The sequence below is a fragment of the Marmota flaviventris genome, chromosome 19 (genome assembly GCF_047511675.1).
Source record: "Marmota flaviventris isolate mMarFla1 chromosome 19, mMarFla1.hap1, whole genome shotgun sequence".
Classification (NCBI taxonomy): domain Eukaryota; kingdom Metazoa; phylum Chordata; class Mammalia; order Rodentia; family Sciuridae; genus Marmota; species Marmota flaviventris.
The window spans coordinates 23,286,058-23,301,993 of record NC_092516.1 but is presented as its reverse complement, the minus strand read 5'-3'; the positions used below and the strand labels follow the sequence as shown (position 1 = coordinate 23,301,993).

Genomic DNA, 15,936 nt, shown 5'->3' with positions numbered 1-15,936 from the left:
ACTCTGCCGTGGCCCCTGACAGAGGCAGCAACAGCGTCACCCACCATGCTGGTAGTGTGCATGTGCCCTGGAGTGCCGCCACGGAAAGAGCTCCAGGTATTGGGATCTTTCTCTTAAAAACACACAGCCAAGCCTCATGAGGAACACAGATTCCAACAATGGGCGTCCCACAGGCAACTCACTGAGTAGCCCTCAAAACTGACAGGCCATCAAGTAAGGAAAGTGAAACACTGCTGTCCCCTAGAGGAACCTAAAGAAACGTGACAGCTGGGTGTGATGTGAAGCTGAGGACAGCAAGGACAGGAAAGGAGGCCTGAGGAACTCCAGACGCCCTAGGGACTTCAGTTGGAGCAGCGCACCACTCTGGTCGAGGACTCCAACACACCACCAGCACCAACACAAGACGCTGACCACAGGACAAGTCCAGGCCGTGCTCTTCTTTTTAACTTCTGTATGCCTTGACTGTGATGGGCGGTGCTGCCACAAATACTGAAGTGGCTGGGTCCCTCCAGCACGCTGTAGTCGTCTGGATGAACACTGAGTGGTGGGACGCTGGCCCTAGGTGGTTGCATCCCTAGCTTTTTGAGGACTCCCTTAGTGCTTTCCAGGGTGACTGTGTGGACTTGCAGGCCCACCTAGGATGTGGGCGTGAACCTCTGCCCACATCCTCACTAGCACTTCTTATTGTGGTATTTCTGACCACTGCCATCTATCTGACGGGTGTGAGAGGAGATCCCAGTGTGGTTTTGATATGCGGTCCCCCGAGTGCTAGAGATGCTTAACATTTCTTCATATCCGTTTGGCCATTTGCTTTCCTTTTTTCAAGAAGTTTCTATTTAGATATTTTGCCTATATGCTGATTGGGTTATTTGGGGTTTTCTGAGTTCTTCATGTAGTCTGGGTATTAATCCCCTATAGCTGGCAAGGATTGTTCCCATTACAGGCTCTCTCTCTCTGTATGCTTGTTTCCTCTGCTGTGCAGGATGCCGACCCACTAATGATTCTTGGTTTATCTCCTGAGCTAGAAGGGTCTGGTAAGGAAGCTGGTCATACACCTATGATGGACTGTTGGTCCCCCTATGTTTCCTTCCCGCAGTTGCAAGGCTCCTCATCTAATTCCGAGGTACTTGATCCACAGTGATTTGACTTTTGTGCAGGTGAGAGGCAGGGATCAGGTTTCATTCTTCCTCATGTGGATTTCCAGTTGTCCCAACGTTGATTTGTTAAAAGGGTGTTTTTTCCTCCCACCTATACTTCTTTCCAGCGCCAGATGGCGGCAGGTGTGTGGACTGTCCCTGTCCTCTGCTCTGTTCCATGGGTCTTCATGTCATGTTACCATGATGCCAACACCATGCTGTTTTGTTACCACAGCTCTGGGGCATAATTTAATATCAAGTGTTGTGAGTCCCCTACTCAGGACTGCTTTGGCTATTCTGGGTCTTTTATTCTCCAAAATTAATTTTAGGACTATTTTTTCCTAGTTCTGTGAAGAATGTCCTTTGCATTCTCATGGGGATTGCACTGAAACTGAATACTGCTTTTGGTAATGTGGCCATCAGTCTATATGCTTAATCTCCCTATAAATAAAAAGCTGCTCTAAAACGTAAAGTCTGTTTTTTAAAATAAGCAATCAAGTCTTCAAAAACCAACACGAGACTTCTGCACGTGTGCCCCTCACCAGGGTCTTGTCTTCCGTGGCAGAGAGCCACTAAAACAGGCTGTGGTCACCAACGTGTGGAGAGGACTGCAGTGTTTCTGAACTGAAACTACCAGGGTTTATTGGATTCATCGTGGTCTGATGACCATGAACCAAGCTCTGCAGGTTTCCCTACCTGAACGCCAAGCTGCCTGCCTTTCTGCTGTGAGGCCAGACGCGCTCACTGAGTGCCACACGGGTTCTGCTCTGGATCCCCGATGAGCCTGCCTCTTGCCAGCAGCAACACTCCCACAGGTCTGCAGTGTGAGCGAGTGGCAGGACGGCTGCTCTGGAGACCAGCTACTGAAGGGCACTCACTGCAGCCAGGGAGACTGGCCTGTGGTACAGCAGGCGGCTCTCCTCGCCACCAGGGGGCGATCTGGGTACCGACGAGCTGCACAGATCCTAACAAGGCTCTCTGGAGGCTACTCCATGCTACTCCTGCAAACTTCACACAGGATCTCTGAAGGTCATCTAAATGTAAATATTAACCAAGGCCTGGGATCCCTGTAGAATTTTTTTTCTTTAAAAACTCACCTTACATTTTGGACTGCATGCTCTCCTGGATCAGAAAGTGTTTTAATTTTTGAAATGAATAAAGAAGGAAATGCCACAACTGGAGAATTTTCAAAGTTCCGTTTTATGGCAATATCCTTATTTCTGCTAGTCAGCTTTTCCAGAATCAGAAAAATACGGCATATTAAATAGGAGAGTGTTCACTGGGGAGATGGAAACCCAGACCGCAGGGGAAGGCAGCTGAGTCCGCCCAGGGGCAGCAGAGCCCTTCCCCTGGGTCTTCCTGGGAGCTCCGCTGACTCCACACAGTGGAGGCAGAGGTGGAGGCGGCAGGTCAGGGAGCGGGGCTGCGGAACAGCAGGAGGAGGAGCCCCTCAGCCCTTGCTTTGGGCTCCTGTATCCCAGAGTGGGCCTTGGAGACGGTGCAGAAGCACAGTGGACATGATTGAAACACAACAGCCCCACAGACGCTTCTCTCTCTGGCCAAAGAGAAAAAGAGGGCAGCCCAGCAACAGAGAACACGTCACCCAGCAAGAGAGAACACTTCACCCGGGCCAAGAGGACAGCTGGCCTCTGCCCACCCCCCTGCTGGGAGGTGTAGATATAGTGCAGGGGACCCTGCCCTACTCCCACCCGCAGCATGGTGGAACCCACTCGGGGCAGGAGCTGGACCTCCACCCCTCCTCTGCAGCACCAGGAGCCCCCCACATACCAGAGGCCAAGGAGCTGAGTGGAGAGTCCGGCATCATGAGGCCTCCACCCTGCCCCGTCGTATCAGAGGACGCCATGTGGGCAGCAGAACGAGGTGGCCCACCTTCCCCAGCAAGCTATCAGAGGGGGCTGGGCGGGGGGGTTCGGGCTGCCACCCTGGCAGGAACAAGGCAGCTCCCACAGTCCAGTTCCAGGGACAGAGCCCCGTTAGGTCCCCAAGCCCTGGGAACTCTCTTCCCGGGACCTAAGTAAGTCTTCTGTTTCTTTGTTGAGAGCCACGGCCGGTCAACAAATTGCATATGATCCTGCTATATACTCACAAATTGCTGCAGATGCAGTTAGGGCATGGAAGACTTTACAAGGACATGGAGATTTACAAGGTCAATTATCTAAGGTAATACAAGGAGCTAATGAACCTTACACTGAATTTGTAGATAGGCTTATTCAAACAGCTACCAGAGTTTTTGGGGTAGAGAGCAAGCAATGCCATTAATTAAACAGCTAGCCTTTGAACAAGCAAACAGATGGTGTAAAGAGGCCATTAGACCATGGAAACATGGAGATTTAAACACATATATCAAATTATGTAGAGACATTAATGAACAAGGGCAAGTCCTGGCAGCTACAGTACAACAGGCTTTAGATGCCAGGCCAAAAACATGCTACAATTGTGAACAAACAGGAGGAGGGTTTAACAAAGCTAGGTATCAAAGGAGTAGAATACCGGGTATTTGCCCACGATGCCGTAAAGGGAGACATTGCGCTAATGAATGCCATTCTCAAACCACCATAGAGGGTACTCTGTTATCAAAAAACAGACAAGGACCAGGTGTTTACCCACGATATCGTGGAGAAAAGCATTGGGCTCCATTGCCAAAAAACGGACAGGGGGGCCCAATGCTGCGGGGCCCACAACCACAAATATACCGAGAATGGAGGAACCCAGCAACACCATCAGGGTAGTGCCCAGGACACATTATCCATTAGATCCCTCATCAGACAAACCAGAGGGAGCACAGGGTTGGACATCTGCGCCTCCACCAGAGCAGTACTAACTCCAGAGATGGGAGTTCAAATCATTCCCACAGGAGTAAAAGGATCTCTTCCCCAAGGAACAGTAGGCTTATTATTGGGACGCAGTTCTTCTACACTAAAAGGACTTATGATAAGTCCTGGGGTAATTGATCCCGATTATGAAGGTGAAATAAAAATTATAGCTAGTTCTCCAAGAGGTATATCAGTAATTTCACCAGGAGATAGAATAGCACAGTTATTAATAATACCCAGCCTGTATGATAAATTTTCCAGTTGTACTGTAGAAAGAGGTTCCAGGGGATTAGGCTCCACAGGTGTAGATTGGGCTATGCTGTCTTTAAATTTAGATTCTCGCCCAATGCTAAAACTAAATATTCAAGGACATGAATTTAATGGACTACTGGATACAGGTGAAGACCTTAGCATCATATCTCCTCAAGAATGGCCAAAACATTGGCAGTTACAACAAGCCACTCAAACACTTCGAGGCCTAGGAGTGGCGACGAATCCCCATAGAAGTGCAATGGTATTAGATTGGAAGGATCCTGAAGGATGTGAAGGAACTATACAGCCATATGTATTGGATCATCTTCCTATAAATTTATGGGGACGAGATGTCCTAGATCAATTAGGTTTGACATTAACAAATAACATCAATCCAAATGCCCACTATTAGGGCTAGACAAGGTTTTAGGAAAGAAAAAAGATAAGGAGAACCAGAACAAGGTATAGCAGCACCAATTCAAATAGATCAAGGAATAAATAGACATGGATTGGGTTTTCAGAAGGGGTCACTGAGACAATAAAAATTACTTGGAAATCAGAAAGAACAGTATGGGTTCCTCAGTGGCCCCTGACTAAAGAAAAGATACAAGTAGCCCATGACCTGGTCAAACAACAATTAGCGGAGGGACATATACAACCTTCCGTATCTCCCCATAATACTCCCATTTTTGTCATCAAAAAGAAATCTGGTAAATGGAGACTACTGCAAGATTTAAGAGCCATTAATAATGAGATGGTTATTATGGGACCTGCTCAATCGGGGATTCCCCAATTGTCTGCTTTGCCAAAAACCTGGTATGTTTTAGCTACAGATATTAAAGATTGTTTTTTTTCAATTCCAATTCATCCTGAGGATAGTCCACGTTTTGCATCTACTATCCCTGCACTGAATCATGAAGGTCCTGATCAGAGATATGAATGGAAAGTACTCCCTCAAGGGATGGCTAACAGCCCAACTATGTGTCAAATTTATGTTAACAAAGCAATCCAGCCACTTAGAAATCAAAATCCTGAACTACAAATATTTCACTATATGGATGATGTATTATTAGCACATAAAGATAAAAACATATTGCTAGAATGTTATGCCACACTTATAAATTTATTAAAAAATTATAATCTATAGAGATAGCAATAGATAAAGTACAATTAAATCTTCCAATTAATTATTTAGGAGTTCTATTATCCTCAACCATGGTCCGTCCACCAAAAATTCAAATACGAATAGATCAACTCAAATCACTTAACGACTTTCAAAAGTTATTAGGAGACATAAATTGGATAAGGCCTTATCTAGGCATACCAACAGGAGAGTTGGGACCTTTATTTGATATCCTAAAAGGTCCATCAGATCCAAATTCACCCCGCATGTTAACGCCTGAAGCAAGAAAGGCATTAAAAATTATTGGAACACATATGGAAAATATGCATTTGGATAGAATTGATATAAGTTTGCCTTTATTATTTATTGTACTACCAACAAAAAATATTCCTACAAGAGTATTTTGGCAAGAAGGTCCATTATTGTGGATACATTTATCTTATTCTCCTAACACTGTTCTTACTAGGTATCCTGAGGCTGTAGGACAATTAATACTCAAAGGAATAAAAGCAGCAAAGGGAGTGTTTGGAATTTCTCCCAATAAAATTATTACTCCATATACTATGGATCAAATTGATGAGTTAGCTAATGAGTTAAATACTTGGGCAATAATCATGTGTAAATCTAATGTTTCATTTGATAACCACTTACCATCTAACCCTTTGTTGTCTTTTTGGTCTTCTCATCCTATAGTTTTTCCAAAAATGACAAGAAAAACACCTATCATGAATGCTCCAAATATATTCACTGATGGGTCAAATAATGGTACAGCAGCAGTAGTTACCCCTGATCAAACTTTTACATTTTTAGTACCCAAACAATCAGCTCAAAAGGTAGAGCTTAATGCAGTTTTACAAGCTTTTGTGATGTTTAAAGATTCTGTATTTAATTTATTTTCTGATAGTCAGTATATAGTTAATGCTATAGTATCCCTTGAAGATGCTGGTAGGATTTCCCCTTCCTCTACTGTTTTCTCTTTGTTTTCCACTATACAAAGCCTAATCTGGGACAGAAAAGACCCATTCTTTATAGGACATATCAGGGCACATACAGGATTGCCTGGAGCCCTTAGTTTGGGCAATGATTTAGCAGATAAAACTACATAACATACATATTTTCTCTACAATAGAAAAAGCTATAAATTTTCATAAAAGGTTCCATGTCAATACTAATACTTTACAAAAGCGTTTTAAAATAACTAAGGAACAAGCTAGACAAATAATAAAACAATGTCAAATTTGTGTGACCTTTTTACCACAAGTTAATCTTGGAGTTAATCCTAGAGGACTGATACCTAACCATATTTGGCAGATGGACGTCACACACTTGCCAGAATTTGGAAAATTAAAATATTTGCATGTTACAGTTGATACTTCTTCTGGATTTTTGATGGGCTCCCTTCATGCCGGAGAAAAAACTAAAGATATTATAGCTCATTGTTTACAGGCCAAATTTGGGGGCCAACAGAGGTGAGGCAAAGAACCTCACCTCCCCACTGGTGCAAAGGCCAAATTTGGGGGCCAACAGAGATGAGGCAAAGAACCTCATCCCCCCACTGGTGCAAAGGCCTATCCACAAGTATGGCTGTACGCTGGACCGGTAGTCAGTGACGTGTAAGATCCAATTGCAATGGTACCAACCTAGACAGGAGGCTGACGCCTTGAGGTCAGCTCATTCGATGACGGGTAAGGACCACATGTAGTATTGGACAACCTAACAGGTACGGTCCCTAAGCCACATTGCTTGTTGTTTAATTAAACAGAAGGGGGGAGATGTTGAGAGCCAAGGCCTGTCAAAATTATGCCTGGCATTTGCCAGAGGGAATGTTTGAAAGGTGACACCAGCGAACCATTGAGATGATGATTTGAGTTAAGCTATATATAATTGCTGTGATGCTGAATTGATTGTATTGTATATTTGACCTTTACTGTCGGGCAATGGGGAGGCTCTTGCTGCCTCGGGCACCTGCTACTTTGGAGTTCTCGTGGGGATTCCCGGAGAGTTCCCATTGGTTGGGGAAGTGCCGGAAGAGGGATTTCCGGAGGAGGGATTTCCGGTTGGTGTGTGGTGTGTCCCAGAAGAAGGCCGCGTGGGTGGCATTGGTGGAAAAGCGTGCGTGCAGTGCTGGTAAGAGTTGAAATAAAGTAGCTGCTATTTGAACCTACAAGGCTTTGTGGCGGCTTGGTTATTCGTGCCCAGCCAGACTGCAGCATTTCTTGTCAGTTAACCTTCAACAAAGCTCCTTCTTTCTGAAAACCAGGGCCACAGAACTGGCTTCTGTGCACGCACCAAGCTCTGGCTCAGAGTCAGACCAGTAGAGGGAAAGCACAGAGCGGACTACAAACCTTCCTAACAGGGCTCGAAGCTGCCTCCACCTGAAAATGAACGTGCGCAAACACCTGAGGGAACAATGAGAACGCTCCCCCAAGACCAGGAGAAGGTCAGCAGTGTACCACTGACCGTGCTAGGCAGTGTGCTTAAGTGGAGAAGGAAGGAAGAGGCAAACCAACTGGGAAGGAGAAACAAAACCGTCTCCATCTGCAGGTGACACTACAGTCTCCACAGAACACCCCAAGAAACCTACCAACAAAACAACCAAAAGAATACGGAAAACTAACAGGTGAGTGCAGCAAGGTTGCAAGATGCAAGACCAACACCAGAACGAGTTCTGCACACCAGCAAGGAATGCCTGCAGGGAGAAACGGGAGAGCGCGCTGCTCTGGGATAAGGCCAGATCTGACAGAGCACATTAGGACTCATATACCGAAAACTGAAAACTACAAAATGCTCGTTAAAGAAACCAAAAGTCTGCATGAATGGAGCCAAAGAGCAAGTGCTTAGGATGCAAATTAAAATACAATAAGATCTTGTGGGGGGGACTCTTGGTTTGGGCCTGCAGGTGTTGGGAACAGAAAGCAGGATGAGGCTGGGCTGCGCGGCCTTCCTTCTGTGCCTCCAACTGTGAGCCAGCCTCCTGATCACTCTGCACGAAGACCTGCCGAGCCTGCGAGGAACCTTCATCTGAAAGCTGGCAACACGAGGTCAACGAGCCCCAAGGTCACCAACCTCTTCAAGATGGAAGGCACCAGGATAAGAATGAGATTTCTGAGATTCCAGGAACAGCGAGCCATGTGGGCCAATCACCCCATGATGGTGTTCTCCCCTCAAACACACATGCCAAGCAGGCAAATAAGCGGCCACTCGCCCTAGCAAGTTGCTCCTGGGCCTTCATTCCCAGGAGAGCGAAATTGCGTCCACCTGAAACCTGGCACAGAGGGAGGGGGTCCCAGATGGCTGGCGGAGAGACGCAGCGCTCTTGTCGCTCCATAACTCAGGTCTCTACTAGTGGGAATACTGCTTCTCTGAGGGTGACAGAGGACCCTACACAGCTGCTCTTGCATAGAAATCACCAGCGCTGTGCCTGCGCCCAGGGCTCCAGGCCTCAGTGTTAGAGCAGGCCTCCTGACCCCCAGCCCACACAGGGCACAAGGGCCTTGGCAGAATCACCGCATCAGCACCCTGAACTCCCAGACGCCACTCACTCCAATCAGCTGCTACCCACCCATAGGAACTCCCGTGCCACTCCCCTGTGGACCCCCAACGACCAACATGGGGTTCCCCAGTGGCCTCCATCTTGCGAGTCGGCAGCTCCGGCCACAGTCCCCACTGCACAGGAGTCTGACTGCACCCGGGGACATCCCACAGCTCTGGAGACGACCAGGAGCCCCAACATTGCACGTCACAGAGCTAGTCTCTGAAAAGATGGCGCAGTGCCATGGCCCGGCTCCCCCACTCGGCCCTCCACCCTGGAAGCAGCCCAGCTCCATCTTGGGTCATCTTCCTCACTGTCTTTGGTGGGGGCAGCTCCCAGATTGGAACTCCAGCTGGCCAGGTACCTGGTTTCCAACTCCCTGTCTTCCCAGTTGCCAGTAAGTGCCAACATCAAACAGCTTTCAGTGGGACAGGTAAACAGTGTGACCCAGTGCCGCCCACGGGAGCCCTGGTGAGAGAGGTCCCTAGGAGGAGAGGCTGCAGAGGGACCAGGATCTGGGGAGACTTCCAGGTGCCCTGCACCAGGACTGGCCCTCCCACTGTGGTCACCTTCACCGTCCAGAGGGCAGAGACACCAGGCAACAGCAGACATCCCCACCTGTTGGATGAGAAGGGAAGCAGGAGAGATGCTGATCTCCAACCAAAGCCATCAACAATGCTGGTTCTTCCTTGAGATTCCTTTTCCTCTTTCCCTCTGCCCTCTCCCCTCCCACCCTCCACCCTCCCCCTCTCCCCTCCCACCTTCCACTCTCTCCCCTCTCCCCTCCTGCCCTCTATCCTCTGCCCTCACATCCCCAACGTGTGGGAAACCAAGTACTTTGCATGAATTAGAATCTTGAGGATGGGATGTCTGAAGAGCATATTACAGTTGTGTTGTATATGCCTTTTTTTCCCCCTTTTTCGTCCAATTTAACATCTTTTATTTTCCTTAATACATACGTGGGTTTTATTTATTCTACTGTCTTCCCACGTACCTGCCTGCCCCAAATTACTTCCTGTCTGTTCTCCTGCTACTGACCCTCTCCATAAGATTCCTCTTTCATGCTTCCTAAGATCTGCTAACTCCACATCCTAACATCCTGCCTCCTGAGCAGATCATCCCACACCTCACCCTAGTTCACTGTCCTCCATCAGAAACTGTAAAGCCTTTTACAAACCTACTGATTGTGATAATCAAGTCCAACATTTCTATACATTGTGACCAAACTATAAATGTCTTAATAGCAACTAACTGCTCATAGGTGGTACACTGTTTACACTGGGATCTGTTAACACTGTCCTTCCCCACAAGGGAGGGGTCCTGGAACCCCACAGGTGCACTATAAGCCTATGGATGAAGACGGTAACACCTCGGACCCACAGAGCTAAAAGGATCATGAAAAGACAAGGGAAGAAACTGCCCCAACAAACCAAGATACCACATTATTAGACTCCATGGCCAGCACAGCGCAAGAAATGCCAGAGAGGTGACCAGGAAGTACGTCGTGATTAAGATAAGAGCAAATACAGGCAGCAAAAGACCATTTCGACACAGAGCTACCTAAACAAACACAGGAAGCACAAGATGACCTCAACAGGGAGACAGAGGATCTAAAGGAAAACAAAAACAAAAACACAAAAACCTGGACAGAAGCGCAGTGGGCAGCTGGGCTTGCCATACCCCAAAACAGGGAGACACCAGGGCGTCCTTCAAAGGTGAACAGCCTAACCGTTAAGTCCCAGAGAAGCCCATGAGCCTTAGGGTCACACACTGAAACTGACCATCTGCCGTTCTCAAGAGGAAAAACTGCAGACAGGAAGGACAGGTCAGTGGCAGTTAGGGGCAAGGGAGGGCCAGGCATGGAAGGTGGACGGGACTGCAGAAGGGCAGCACGAGGAAGACCTTCATGGTGACAGGACAGATCTGCTGTCCATTTGGGTGCTGGGTCAAACCCAGGGCTTCACGCATGGCAAGCACCCCTCTACCACTGAGCCATGCTCCCCGCCCACTCATCTCTCTATTGTGACAAAATGACCTCAATCTATGCTTTACACTCACACACATACAAGAAGTAAAGCTGACGGAATCTGAACAGACCCAGGGCTGTGCCTCTGTCACCCCCTGGAGGTGATCTGCTCCAGTCCATGTCAGAGCCAGTCATCTGGGACAACCAGGAGAGGGTCCAGGAGGCCTGGCTGCACCTCCTCATGGTTTGGTATCAACCTGTAATGCTTTTACAAAGAAAGAGCTTCATACTGAGCTTTCTTTTCTAAAAAATTTTTTTGGTTGTAGGTGGACACAGCACCTTTACTTCATTGGTTTCTGTGGTGCTGAAGATGGAACCCAGGGCCTCCCCTGCGCTAGGCAAGCACTCTGCCACTGAGCCCCAGCCCTATTTCACAGCTTTCTTTGGTGGTCAACCTGGGTAACAGGAAGCGGAGCTTCAGTGTGACCATGACTTGCGCTACCTGTCGGAAGCCCTGGCACTTCCAGAAGAACCAGCAGTCTCCTGAGAAGTCAGAGGTGGTCAGCGGCTGTCTGGCCATCCTGACGTCTCTGGTTCAAGGCCAGCCGTGGGGGCCTGCAGGAAAAGCCAGGCGGGAAATGCAATTGCTGGGTCACAGGCATGGTGTCAACACAGAAGGCAGGACATGATGGGCAAGCAGCCAGTGGAGGGGAACAGGCTAGAAGACACCTAATGGGAAACGAGCCACTGGGATGGGTCTCTGAGGGTTCCCAAGCTACGAGAGCAGAGCACTCACTGGGCCACAGCTGGACAGTGAATTCCAGAGGGAAGCAGTGGAGCCGGACACCGTGGGCCGCATGAATGACCAGTTAGAGAGCAGTCCTGGCTTCAGTGTCAGGCTGTGCCACGTCGCTCTCAACAGGGCCAAGAAACGGAACTGCCAGCCCTTTCTCTGGACGGTGCTTGTGAAGAAGTTCCCAGGGCCCAGGTGAACCTCAAGTGAGAAGGCGTGGGAATCTCTGCGCCAGGCTGTGCCTGGCCCTGCAGGTACCTCAAGCCCTCTGGGGCACCCTCCTCACAGCCTCCCACCATCTGCTACCTCGTTCCCAGCTGGTATCTGAGCTGACATTGCAGCCCACGTGCAGCCTCTCTGTCCTCACGTTCCCAAACAAATAAGACACAAACACAGCAGACAATGCCACGATGGTGCAGACACAAACACGCAGACAATGCCATGACCCCCACCACCCTGGCTGGCGCCCCTGCACCCAGGCTGTACCCTCACCCGCACCCTTACAACCCCTCCCACCCAGCCCTGCATTCCACCCGCAGCCCACCTGGCACAGGGAGGCTCCACAGCCTCAGCCCACTCAAGTGCGCCCACCCCTCCCGCCACCTGCTCTGGACCTCCAGCATCTCCATGGTTCCCGCCGCACAGGTTCCTGGTAAACAGCTACCTTCCTTGGCCATCCCCAGGCCCAGCTCAAGCAGCCCCCCTTGGCTCTGCCACAGCTCTGGTACCACCAGCAGGCACGCTTTTGCTGGCATGCTGTCTCTCTGTTAGACCATCTTGAAGCGGGATGTTTTGGGCTTGGCTCTGTATTCCTGGTGACTGAGCAACGCCTCACCCACGGATACTGGAGAATATAGATAACGCAGGCCTGCCCCGGCTCCTCTGCCTCTCCTCTTTACGAGCTACCTGGTGCGCCAGTTCTCTCCACAGCTACGTCAATATTCCAATACTTGAAGCTCCTGGACCTGCTCGTTCTGAGCGGTCATGCCTTTGACGGGCCACAGCTCAGACACACAAATCAGCCCTCGAGGGCTTTCAGCCTCAGACTGAGCTGAGACTAGAGTGTGTGGAGTCTCAACGGATGACTCTCACGTCGCTAAACCCATTAACCTGGGAAACCTTGCGGGGACCCGAGGGGGCAGCCGACGCCAGCTCCTTGCCTTTCTTGGTACCAGGCTGCTCTTGCCATGGAGCACGCGCCCGCAGCGCCAGCCCTTCCCACGCAGCCCTCAGTGATCCCTCACACCCGCAATGCTGTGCACCACCATGAGATTTCAGAGCAGCTCATCACCCAGGACCCCAGCTGCCTGGTCTGGCTGCTTCCTACACATGGCCTTCCGTACCTGCCATTTTTCAGCTAAAAATCATGTTTTCAAGGTTTATCCATGACCTTTTTAAAAACAGCATTTCTTCAGTGGAGAATTTGAACAGAAAACTGAGCCGAACACCATGGAACCTCCAGGTATCCGCCACCCAGCCTCGGCGCACTCTCCAGCCCCTACCCGCAACTGCTGACCCTGAGCTTGCTGGACCCATGGGCAGACACCCCACTGCTGCCTGCAACCTCGGCAAGGACACAAGGTGGGGCAGCTGCACGGATGCTGGTCTTCCAACAGGTGTCTTCTCCTAGTGGCCACCTCCACTCACGCTGACTTTTCCTTTTCACTTAAAAAAAAGGTACTAGATGAGGCACTGGTCCTAATAAAAGTGCTCAAGAGGAAAAACACAAGTAGTGTCATGAACTAAACCTCAGACAGAATTCTCCAGATGCCAAAATCCAAAGCAATCTGAAACTTGATGAACACCCTGGAGCCTTCTGACAGCCGAATGCACACGGGGGGCTGCTCACTACTGTTGCTTTCCCTGTCGCCCAAGAAGGGACGGGAGGTCAAGACAGGGAAGGGACGGGAGGTTACAACAAGGGTGTTTTGCTTCTGTTTTTTTCAGCATGCACCTTTCTAAAAATTACAAACCAGGGAGCACTTCAAAATGTCTAGACGAGGGCTAAAAACAGAAGCCATCTCACACTGAGAAGAGCCTAAGAACCTGAGAAGCAGAATGCAGGGCTTCACACAGGCAGCTCATCACCCAGGACCTGTCAGGCTTAGGAGGGCCGCAGACAGGCAGCCCCCCCCACACCTACACACACACACACACACACACACACACACACACACACACACAGCAGGGAGGCGGGGCAGGGAGGGGAGGGAGACGGGAGGAGGTGGGGCTGAGCAGGCGGGGTAAGCTTACCCGTCTGTGCGCTACCAGGAGGCAGTTGGAGTGCTCGTGCTCACAGGCAATCTCGTAGTCGGGGATCAGACCCACCAACTCGCGGACGAAGCGTACCACCTCCTCGTGCCAGGGCACGTTGGCCATGGTGAGACTGCTGGCCGCGCTCTCTCCACAGTAGGTGACACCCTGCGGGTCACAACAGAGGCAGTCACACATCCACCTGAGCTGGCCAGCCCATCCCAGCAAACATTTTAAAGAGAAGAAAGTGACAAAGGTCGCACAAGGGGGGACGAAGACAGCAGCTGATGTCCCCAGCCACCGTCCCACATCTGCTTCCGTGGAGCCCTCCTACCACATGCACCTGAGCACCACCCCAGGCTGGAGCTATGGCCCCAGTGCCGGAGCACAAGGGCTCAGGAGACCAGCGGGCTCCCGGGTATCGCCATCTTGCCAAGCTGGCAACCCTGCTGGGTTCACAAAATCTGACCACTTCAGCGACTGAAGACAATGGCAAAGAACTCACGAAGCACACAGAAGTGTCTTTTCAACATCTGGGGATGGCGCTCGGCCTTAGAGGCCTGTTGGAAAGAGAGAGCACCACCTGAGTTTTTTTATCCTTATGTAGGGGACACAGAAAGGGAGGTTCCGTGGAATGTTCTTTCCAAAAAAGGTCAGGGACAGTATTACAAAGGACCAAAAGGCAGCCCACTCCACTGGGTAAGGCCCACTCCCACAGCCGGGCTCCTTTGCTGAGCGGAACCTCCCTTTCTGTGTCCCCCTGGATTCAGTAAGCATTGAGATCTTTTCATCTCAGACACATTTACTAAACTAAATCAAAAGATGCTATTTCTTTATTACATTGATTTCTTCTTTTCTTTCATTGCCATAAAATATTTTATCTTCTCTGTATGTTATCTTCTCTGTAAATTAGCATTTATTTTAGCTTCATGTGCATTACATATGCCTTCACTTGCTGGCCTGAGGATCTTAACTACCACTTTTTGCCTACTTGTTTGTGAGACAAGCTCACCTGCCCGTTAGGTACCCGTGAGCAAGGCACAGCCATCTCTGCCCTTGCTCAGCGCTGGTTGGTGGCGGGCGGTTTCCAACTCCTGCCATTGGCACTGTTGTAGCCAGGCCTTGCAGAACGGCCGTCTTGGCACAGCCCCAGCGGAGATGGGGAGGCCAGTCTCCACAGTCCCATTGCTCGAAGCTAGGCCCTCAGCTTCTGCGGCAGCTCCAGACACCCGGGAACGGGGTGAGAGTCCCATTTCCAGGATGACCCAGCTGCACGCTTCCTGCATTCCCTGCGAAGTCCCAACAGGGAAGTGCCACTCCTTAGGAATCATCCTCTAAGGAGAGCACACTGTGTCGCATTTTGACGTGAGCATACGAAGAGAAGCACGTGGGACCGCCCGTCCCTGACACACACCACGCCTGTGTTCACCACCTTGCCAGCAGATGCTCCTGACAGGTGCAACCGCAGCACCGGGAACTGGCTTCCAACTCTCCTGAACTCTGCCAAGCAGCCAGGCACACGGACTCCAAGGCTTCATAGCCACGCCCTCTGTTGGGGAGGTTCCACGACAACTCACAACTTTCTCATAATAAGAGACATCTTGCTGGGAGTGGTGGTGCACACCTATAATCCCAGTGGCTCAGGAGGCTGAGGCAGGAGGATCACAAGTTCAAAGCCAGCCTCAGCAATGGTGAGGCACTGAGCAACTCAGTGAGACCCTGTCTCTAAATAAAATACAAAATAGGGCTGGGGATGAGGCTCAGTGGTCGAGGGCCCCTGAGTTCAATCTCTGGTACCACCTCCCCCTCAAAAAAAGAGACAGCTTAATTGTGCAGGCTCTTCAAATATCCCCAAATCAAATTTTCTGGCCAACTGGTCTGAACGTTCTCTAGACAGGCCTGCACCAGGTGGTTCTCAACAATGAAAGCAGATGTGTGTGGCACTCGAAGTCTGTCTCCCGCACACACCGTGAACAGACATCAGATACAGGCAGCCACAAGTAGGCAGCAGGAGACAGCCTAATGTCAGAGGACTCCAGAGTGACCC

At 49.9% G+C, this 15,936-nt stretch overlaps 1 protein-coding gene across 4 annotated transcripts in view; it reads right to left on the bottom strand.

Annotated features, from left to right (window-relative positions):
- Positions 1-15,936, bottom strand: part of LOC114103055 (S-adenosyl-L-methionine-dependent tRNA 4-demethylwyosine synthase TYW1-like) — a 112,778-nt gene that overhangs the window by 9,001 nt on the left and 87,841 nt on the right. For all 4 annotated transcript variants that reach the window (XM_027948638.2, XM_071605338.1, XM_027948637.2 and 1 more), the window contains one exon: positions 13,890-14,057. In XM_027948638.2, coding sequence (XP_027804439.2) covers positions 13,890-14,057 — 168 coding nt within the window. The remainder of the gene's footprint in view (positions 1-13,889; positions 14,058-15,936) is intronic.